An 8,788-nucleotide genomic window follows, 5' to 3' on the forward strand; every position below is an offset into this window, starting at 1 on the left:
TCACCCCCTCCAGCCCCTGCCTGAGTCTTGTCCGTGACGCCTCGGTGTGGACAGTGGAGGACGGTGAAGTGTATATGTGAATGCGGGATGTTGGAGTGACACGGTCTCCCTCCTGTCGCCCTGGCAGCTTGATGTACAGCCATCGGCCGCGCTCCTGGCGCGAGCTGCCCCTCCGGCTGGCAGACTTCGGGGTGCTGCACAGGAACGAGTTCTCCGGTGCCCTGTCCGGCCTGGTGCGTGTGCGGCGTTTTCAGCAGGACGATGCCCACATCTTCTGTACCACCGAGCAGGTCAGAGAGCATGGGGGGGGAAGGCGGGCATGATCCGGGGTAGGCCAGGGTGGAACCGCGGGCTGCGTGCGGACCTTTGGCCCCTCCAGACTATCCCTCCATCCCACCATCTTGGGACGTGCTGCCAGTTTGGAAAGGCAAATCGGGGCAGGACTAGTACGCGTAGTGGGAAGGTCGCTGGGAGTGCTGCTGAACATCTGAGGAATGTTTGAGGACTCTGGGACTATACTCGATGGAGTTTAGGAGAATGAGGGGGGATCTGATTGAAACTTACAGAATACTGAACAGCCTGGACAGAGTGGATGTTGGGAAGATGTTTCCATTGGTTGGAGAGACTAGGACCCGAGGGCACAGCCTTCGAGTAAAAGGGAAGACACTGTAGAGCAGATATAAGGAGAAACTTCTTCAGCCAGAGAGTGGGGAATCTGTGGAATTCAGTGCCACAGAAGGCAGTAGAGGCCAGGTCATTGAGGATATTTAAGACGGAGATCAATAGGTTCTGGAGTATAATGGGGATCAAGGGTTACAGGGAGAGAGTGGGAGAATGGGGTTGAGAAACCTATCAGCCGTGATTGAATGGCAGAGCAAACTCGATGGGCTGAATGGCCTAATTTCTGCTCCTGTGTCTTAGAAACAAAGAGACCTCGGAGTGCAGGTTCATAGCTCCTTGAAAGTGGAGTCGCAGGTAGATAGGATAGTGAAAGAGGCATTTGGTATGGTTTCTTTTATTGGTCAGAGTATTGAGTACAGGAGGTGGGAGGTCGTGTTGCGGCTGTACAGGACATTGGTTAGGCCACTGTTGGAATATTGCGTGCAATTCTGGTCTCCTTCCTATCGGAAAGATGTTGTGAAACCTGAAAGGGCTCAGAAAAGATTTACAAGGATGTTGCCAGGGTTGGAGGATCTGAGCTACAGGGAGAGGCTGAACAGGCTGGGGCTGTTTTCCCTGGAGCGTCCAGAACTAGAGGGGCATTGGTTTAGTGAGAGGGGAAAGATATAGAAGAGACCTAAGGGGCAACTTTTTCACCCAGAGGGTGGTACGTGTATGGAATGAGCTGCCAGAGGATGTAGTAGAGGCTGGTACAATCGCAACATTTAAGAGGCATCTGGATGGGAATATGGAGGAAGGGTTTGGAGGGATATGGGCCGGGTGCTGGCAGGTGGGACTAGATGAATTTAGGATATCTGGTCGGCATGGATAAGTTTGACCAAAGGGTCTGTTTCTGTGCTCAGCAGATCTGTGACTGTCTGTCTGTATCTCTCTCTGTGTCTCGCTCTCTCTCTCTGTGTCTCGCTCTCTCTCTCTGTGTCTCGCTCTCTCTCTCTGTGTCTCGCTCTCTCTCTCTGTGTCTCGCTCTCTCTCTCTGTGTCTCGCTCTCTCTCTCTGTGTCTCGCTCTCTCTCTCTGTGTCTCGCTCTCTCTCTCTGTGTCTCGCTCTCTCTCTCTGTGTCTCGCTCTCTCTCTCTGTGTCTCGCTCTCTCTCTCTGTGTCTCGCTCTCTCTCTCTGTGTCTCGCTCTCTCTCTCTGTGTCTCGCTCTCTCTCTCTGTGTCTCGCTCTCTCTCTCTGTGTCTCGCTCTCTCTCTCTGTGTCTCGCTCTCTCTCTCTGTGTCTCGCTCTCTCTCTCTGTGTCTCGCTCTCTCTCTCTGTGTCTCGCTCTCTCTCTCTGTGTCTCGCTCTCTCTCTCTGTGTCTCGCTCTCTCTCTCTGTGTCTCGCTCTCTCTCTCTGTGTCTCGCTCTCTCTCTCTGTGTCTCGCTCTCTCTCTCTGTGTCTCGCTCTCTCTCTCTGTGTCTCGCTCTCTCTCTCTGTGTCTCGCTCTCTCTCTCTGTGTCTCGCTCTCTCTCTCTGTGTCTCGCTCTCTCTCTCTGTGTCTCGCTCTCTCTCTCTGTGTCTCGCTCTCTCTCTCTGTGTCTCGCTCTCTCTCTCTGTGTCTCGCTCTCTCTCTCTGTGTCTCGCTCTCTCTCTCTGTGTCTCGCTCTCTCTCTCTGTGTCTCGCTCTCTCTCTCTGTGTCTCGCTCTCTCTCTCTGTGTCTCGCTCTCTCTCTCTGTGTCTCGCTCTCTCTCTCTGTGTCTCGCTCTCTCTCTCTGTGTCTCGCTCTCTCTCTCTGTGTCTCGCTCTCTCTCTCTGTGTCTCGCTCTCTCTCTCTGTGTCTCGCTCTCTTCTCTCAGTGTCTCGCGCGCGCTCTCTGTGTCTCGCGCGCTCTCTCTGTGTCTCGCGCGCTCTCTCTGTGTCTCGCGCGCTCTCTCTGTCTCGCGCGCTCTCTCTGTGTCTCGCGCGCTCTCTCTGTGTCTCGCGCGCTCTCTCTGTGTCTCGCGCGCTCTCTCAGTGTCTCGCGCGCGCTGCCTGTGTCTCGAGCGCGCTGCCTGTGTCTCGCGCGCGCTGCCTGTGTCTCGCGCGCTCTGTCTGCGTCGCGCGCTCTGTCTGCGTCGCGCGCTCTGTCTGCGTCGCGCGCTCTGTCTGCGTCGCGCGCTCTGTCTGCGTCGCGCGCTCTGTCTGCGTCGCGCGCTCTGTCTGCGTCGCGCGCTCTGTCTGCGTCGCGCGCTCTGTCTGCGTCGCGCGCTCTGTCTGCGTCGCGCGCTCTGTCTGCGTCGCGCGCTCTGTCTGCGTCGCGCGCTCTGTCTGCGTCGCGCGCTCTGTCTGCGTCGCGCGCTCTGTCTGCGTCGCGCGCTCTGTCTGCGTCGCGCGCTCTGTCTGCGTCGCGCGCTCTGTCTGCGTCGCGCGCTCTGTCTGCGTCGCGCGCTCTGTCTGCGTCGCGCGCTCTGTCTGCGTCGCGCGCTCTGTCTGCGTCGCGCGCTCTGTCTGCGTCGCGCGCTCTGTCTGCGTCGCGCGCTCTGTGTCTCGCGCGCTCTCTCAGTGTCTCGCGCGCTCTCTCAGTGTCTCGCGCGCGCTCTCAGTGTCTCGCGCGCGCTCTCTGTGTCTCGCGCGCTCTCTCTGTGTCTCGCGTGCTCTCTCTGTGTCTCGCGCGCTCTCTCTGTGTCTCGCGCGCTCTCTCTGTGTCTCGCGCGCTCTGCCTGTGTCTCGAGCGCGCTGCCTGTGTCTCGAGCGCGCTGCCTGTGTCTCGCGCGCGCTGCCTGTGTCTCGCGCGCGCTGCCTGTGTCTCGCGCGCGCTGCCTGTGTCTCGCGCGCTCTGTCTGCGTCGCGCGCTCTGTCTGCGTCGCGCGCTCTGTCTGCGTCGCGCGCTCTGTCTGCGTCGCGCGCTCGGTCTGCGTCGCGCGCTCGGTCTGCGTCGCGCGCTCTCTCAGTGTCTCGCGCGCTCTCTCTGCGTCGCGCGCTCTGTCTGCGTCGCGCGCTCTGTCTGCGTCGCGCGCTCTGTGTGCGTCGCGCGCTCTGTCTGCGTCGCGCGCTCGGTCTGCGTCGCGCGCTCGGTCTGCGTCGCGCGCTCGGTCTGCGTCGCGCGCTCGGTCTGCGTCGCGCGCTCTCTCAGTGTCTCGCGCGCTCTCTCAGTGTCTCGCGCGCTCTCTCAGTGTCTCGCGCGCTCTCTCAGTGTCTCGCGCGCTCTCTCAGTGTCTCGCGCGCTCTCTCAGTGTCTCGCGCGCTCTCTCAGTGTCTCGCGCGCTCTCTCAGTGTCTCGCGCGCTCTCTCAGTGTCTCGCGCGCTCTCTCAGTGTCTCGCGCGCTCTCTCAGTGTCTCGCGCGCTCTCTCAGTGTCTCGCGCGCTCTCTCAGTGTCTCGCGCGCTCTCTCAGTGTCTCGCGCGCTCTCTCAGTGTCTCGCGCGCTCTCTCAGTGTCTCGCGCGCTCTCTCAGTGTCTCGCGCGCTCTCTCAGTGTCTCGCGCGCTCTCTCAGTGTCTCGCGCGCTCTCTCAGTGTCTCGCGCGCTCTCTCAGTGTCTCGCGCGCTCTCTCAGTGTCTCGCGCGCTCTCTCAGTGTCTCGCGCGCTCTCTCAGTGTCTCGCGCGCTCTCTCAGTGTCTCGCGCGCTCTCTCAGTGTCTCGCGCGCTCTCTCAGTGTCTCGCGCGCTCTCTCAGTGTCTCGCGCGCTCTCTCAGTGTCTCGCGCGCTCTCTCAGTGTCTCGCGCGCTCTCTCAGTGTCTCGCGCGCTCTCTCAGTGTCTCGCGCGCTCTCTCAGTGTCTCGCGCGCTCTCTCAGTGTCTCGCGCGCTCTCTCAGTGTCTCGCGCGCTCTCTCAGTGTCTCGCGCGCTCTCTCAGTGTCTCGCGCGCTCTCTCAGTGTCTCGCGCGCTCTCTCAGTGTCTCGCGCGCTCTCTCAGTGTCTCGCGCGCTCTCTCAGTGTCTCGCGCGCTCTCTCAGTGTCTCGCGCGCTCTCTCAGTGTCTCGCGCGCTCTCTCAGTGTCTCGCGCGCTCTCTCAGTGTCTCGCGCGCTCTCTCAGTGTCTCGCGCGCTCTCTCAGTGTCTCGCGCGCTCTCTCAGTGTCTCGCGCGCTCTCTCAGTGTCTCGCGCGCTCTCTCAGTGTCTCGCGCGCTCTCTCAGTGTCTCGCGCGCTCTCTCAGTGTCTCGCGCGCTCTCTCAGTGTCTCGCGCGCTCTCTCAGTGTCTCGCGCGCTCTCTCAGTGTCTCGCGCGCTCTCTCAGTGTCTCGCGCGCTCTCTCAGTGTCTCGCGCGCTCTCTCAGTGTCTCGCGCGCTCTCTCAGTGTCTCGCGCGCTCTCTCAGTGTCTCGCGCGCTCTCTCAGTGTCTCGCGCGCTCTCTCAGTGTCTCGCGCGCTCTCTCAGTGTCTCGCGCGCTCTCTCAGTGTCTCGCGCGCTCTCTCAGTGTCTCGCGCGCTCTCTCAGTGTCTCGCGCGCTCTCTCAGTGTCTCGCGCGCTCTCTCAGTGTCTCGCGCGCTCTCTCAGTGTCTCGCGCGCTCTCTCAGTGTCTCGCGCGCTCTCTCAGTGTCTCGCGCGCTCTCTCAGTGTCTCGCGCGCTCTCTCAGTGTCTCGCGCGCTCTCTCAGTGTCTCGCGCGCTCTCTCAGTGTCTCGCGCGCTCTCTCAGTGTCTCGCGCGCTCTCTCAGTGTCTCGCGCGCTCTCTCAGTGTCTCGCGCGCTCTCTCAGTGTCTCGCGCGCTCTCTCAGTGTCTCGCGCGCTCTCTCAGTGTCTCGCGCGCTCTCTCAGTGTCTCGCGCGCTCTCTCAGTGTCTCGCGCGCTCTCTCAGTGTCTCGCGCGCTCTCTCAGTGTCTCGCGCGCTCTCTCAGTGTCTCGCGCGCTCTCTCAGTGTCTCGCGCGCTCTCTCAGTGTCTCGCGCGCTCTCTCAGTGTCTCGCGCGCTCTCTCAGTGTCTCGCGCGCTCTCTCAGTGTCTCGCGCGCTCTCTCAGTGTCTCGCGCGCTCTCTCAGTGTCTCGCGCGCTCTCTCAGTGTCTCGCGCGCTCTCTCAGTGTCTCGCGCGCTCTCTCAGTGTCTCGCGCGCTCTCTCAGTGTCTCGCGCGCTCTCTCAGTGTCTCGCGCGCTCTCTCAGTGTCTCGCGCGCTCTCTCAGTGTCTCGCGCGCTCTCTCAGTGTCTCGCGCGCTCTCTCAGTGTCTCGCGCGCTCTCTCAGTGTCTCGCGCGCTCTCTCAGTGTCTCGCGCGCTCTCTCAGTGTCTCGCGCGCTCTCTCAGTGTCTCGCGCGCTCTCTCAGTGTCTCGCGCGCTCTCTCAGTGTCTCGCGCGCTCTCTCAGTGTCTCGCGCGCTCTCTCAGTGTCTCGCGCGCTCTCTCAGTGTCTCGCGCGCTCTCTCAGTGTCTCGCGCGCTCTCTCAGTGTCTCGCGCGCTCTCTCAGTGTCTCGCGCGCTCTCTCAGTGTCTCGCGCGCTCTCTCAGTGTCTCGCGCGCTCTCTCAGTGTCTCGCGCGCTCTCTCAGTGTCTCGCGCGCTCTCTCAGTGTCTCGCGCGCTCTCTCAGTGTCTCGCGCGCTCTCTCAGTGTCTCGCGCGCTCTCTCAGTGTCTCGCGCGCTCTCTCAGTGTCTCGCGCGCTCTCTCAGTGTCTCGCGCGCTCTCTCAGTGTCTCGCGCGCTCTCTCAGTGTCTCGCGCGCTCTCTCAGTGTCTCGCGCGCTCTCTCAGTGTCTCGCGCGCTCTCTCAGTGTCTCGCGCGCTCTCTCAGTGTCTCGCGCGCTCTCTCAGTGTCTCGCGCGCTCTCTCAGTGTCTCGCGCGCTCTCTCAGTGTCTCGCGCGCTCTCTCAGTGTCTCGCGCGCTCTCTCAGTGTCTCGCGCGCTCTCTCAGTGTCTCGCGCGCTCTCTCAGTGTCTCGCGCGCTCTCTCAGTGTCTCGCGCGCTCTCTCAGTGTCTCGCGCGCTCTCTCAGTGTCTCGCGCGCTCTCTCAGTGTCTCGCGCGCTCTCTCAGTGTCTCGCGCGCTCTCTCAGTGTCTCGCGCGCTCTCTCAGTGTCTCGCGCGCTCTCTCAGTGTCTCGCGCGCTCTCTCAGTGTCTCGCGCGCTCTCTCAGTGTCTCGCGCGCTCTCTCAGTGTCTCGCGCGCTCTCTCAGTGTCTCGCGCGCTCTCTCAGTGTCTCGCGCGCTCTCTCAGTGTCTCGCGCGCTCTCTCAGTGTCTCGCGCGCTCTCTCAGTGTCTCGCGCGCTCTCTCAGTGTCTCGCGCGCTCTCTCAGTGTCCGACAGTGCCCACTCCCTCAGCCCTGACCCTCCGACAGTGCCCACTCCCTCAGCCCTGACCCTCCGACAGTGCCCACTCCCTCAGCACTGATCCTCCCACAGTGCCCACTCCCTCAGCACTGACCCTCCGACAGTGCCCACTCCCTCAGTACTGACCCTCCGACAGTGCCCACTCCCTCAGCGCCCACTCGCTTGCTGTCGTTAATTTCCCTGTGCGTTTCTCTTGCGGAGAGGGTCTTGCTAACGGTGGTCTCTCTGTTTCTCTCCCTCTCTCTCTCTGTGCAGCAGCTACAGAGTAGCCTGGAGGCCTTTGGCCAGCCTTGGGAGCTGAACCCTGGAGACGGTGCTTTCTACGGCCCCAAGGTCAGTGCGGACTCCGTCCTGGGTGGTCTGTGGTGGGGGGAATGGGGCGGGGGGGGGATAGGGGGTGGAGATGGGGGGGTCCCTTCCCCCGTGGCCAGGCTGGCACTCTGACCAAGATGCCCTCAACCCTCTGATACCTGGCTGCGAGCTGGTGGGACACGCCCACCATCCATTTGGCCCTTTCCGAGCCCCTGCCCATCCCATCTCTCCTGGTGTTCAGGCCGCCACATTCCTGATTGCCCTCCGATGCAGTCCGGTAGCCAGGCTGACAAGGGGGGGATGGCGAGAGAGACTGAGGCGGCCGGGGGAGGAGGGGGTTAGATGGATCGAGATGTGGCCAACAACGAGGGACGTCGATAGGGCAGACGGGAATGAATGACCTCCCCTTATTGGAGGAGTCTGCGACCGGGCTGTGGAGGGAGCTGCATCGATTTCAGGGATGGGGCAAGATTCAGGAGAGGATTTTCGGGCACAGGCTTTTTCCCTGCTCGCGAGGGAAGAGACGGAAGCTCTCGTCACGCGGAAGACATTTCAAACCCCTCCGGTGCCCTTGAGCGGAGGGAGCTGACTTCCTGACCTGGAGTGGCCTACACGTGACTCCAGTCCCACACAGCGATGCGGCCGACTCTCTGGCCAATCAGGGACGGGAGTTACACACGCTGAGGCTAGCCCGTGAGTCACTGGGTGGGGCTTTGGGCCAAGAGGTGGGATTTGGGTCGTTAGGATGCTGCTGTCGATGGGCCGAATGTCCTGCTCGCGTGCTCTAGACCTCTCTGACTGTGTGGGCTGTCAGTCCGTGCGGTGCAGGGACGCCAGTGAGGGAGGGAGTTCCGGGATTCTGACCCAGCGACACTGAAGGAACGGCCAAGAGATTTCCTGGCTGTTTTCCCACCCACCAAGCCCAGAGCTGGGACGCTGCCTCCCGTGGACTTGATCTAACCGGTCGGGTGAAGTCAAGAGCTGGAGAGACAGAGGAAGATGGCGGGTTTAACCTGAGGGTTTCCGCTTCCCCAGGCGAGGAGAGCCCTCGGTGGGAATTGAACCCCGCGCGCTGTCAGGGAGGGGGCGGGGGGTCACGCTGCGTCTTAAAGCAGCTGCCCGGTCCCCGCGGCTCCTGAGGTGTGCATTGTCCTCTCTCCCGTCTCGTTCCAGATTGACGTCCAGATCAAGGACGCCATTGGCCGGGACCACCAGTGCGCAACCATTCAGTTGGACTTCCAGCTGCCCAGTCGCTTCGGACTGAGCTACATCGGGTAAGTGGGCTCGGGCATCCTGGCTGTGGGTGTTTCCCCTGCCTAGAGCACGCCAGCCAGCTGTTCGACAGTGGGGGGCGGCACACATTACCAGACCACCTGTTGGCTTAGACATCAGAGTGACTGATCTAACCAGACGGTGATCATGGGAAATCACGTGGTCAGACCCAGGCTCCTATCTCCCCCTGAAGGAGGGGGACATGGCTGGGGGTGGAGGGGTGGGGGCCTTGAGGTTGTTGTAATTCCCGGGAAGGGGTCAGGCAGTAAATGTAGGGAAAGTGTTTCCCCTTCACAGTGCAGTGAGACCGGACAGGGAGGGGAGTCATTCTCAGGGGGTCAACATCTGATGGGGAATTCGGGAGAAATGTCTCCCT

At 61.8% G+C, this 8,788-nt stretch overlaps 1 protein-coding gene across 1 annotated transcript in view; it reads left to right on the plus strand.

Moving 5' to 3' along the window:
- Positions 1-65: 65 nt before the first annotated feature.
- The window catches only part of LOC122546465 (threonine--tRNA ligase 1, cytoplasmic-like), a 10,119-nt gene continuing 1,396 nt past the window's right edge, over positions 66-8,788 (plus strand). Inside the window, exons 1-3 of the mRNA XM_043685171.1 lie at positions 66-317; positions 7,084-7,161; positions 8,314-8,414. Of these exons, the coding sequence (XP_043541106.1) occupies positions 81-317; positions 7,084-7,161; positions 8,314-8,414 (416 nt within the window). The 5' untranslated portion in view covers positions 66-80. The remainder of the gene's footprint in view (positions 318-7,083; positions 7,162-8,313; positions 8,415-8,788) is intronic.

This window comes from Chiloscyllium plagiosum, unplaced genomic scaffold (assembly GCF_004010195.1).
Source record: "Chiloscyllium plagiosum isolate BGI_BamShark_2017 unplaced genomic scaffold, ASM401019v2 scaf_61134, whole genome shotgun sequence".
In the NCBI taxonomy this organism is placed as follows: Eukaryota; Metazoa; Chordata; class Chondrichthyes; order Orectolobiformes; family Hemiscylliidae; genus Chiloscyllium; species Chiloscyllium plagiosum.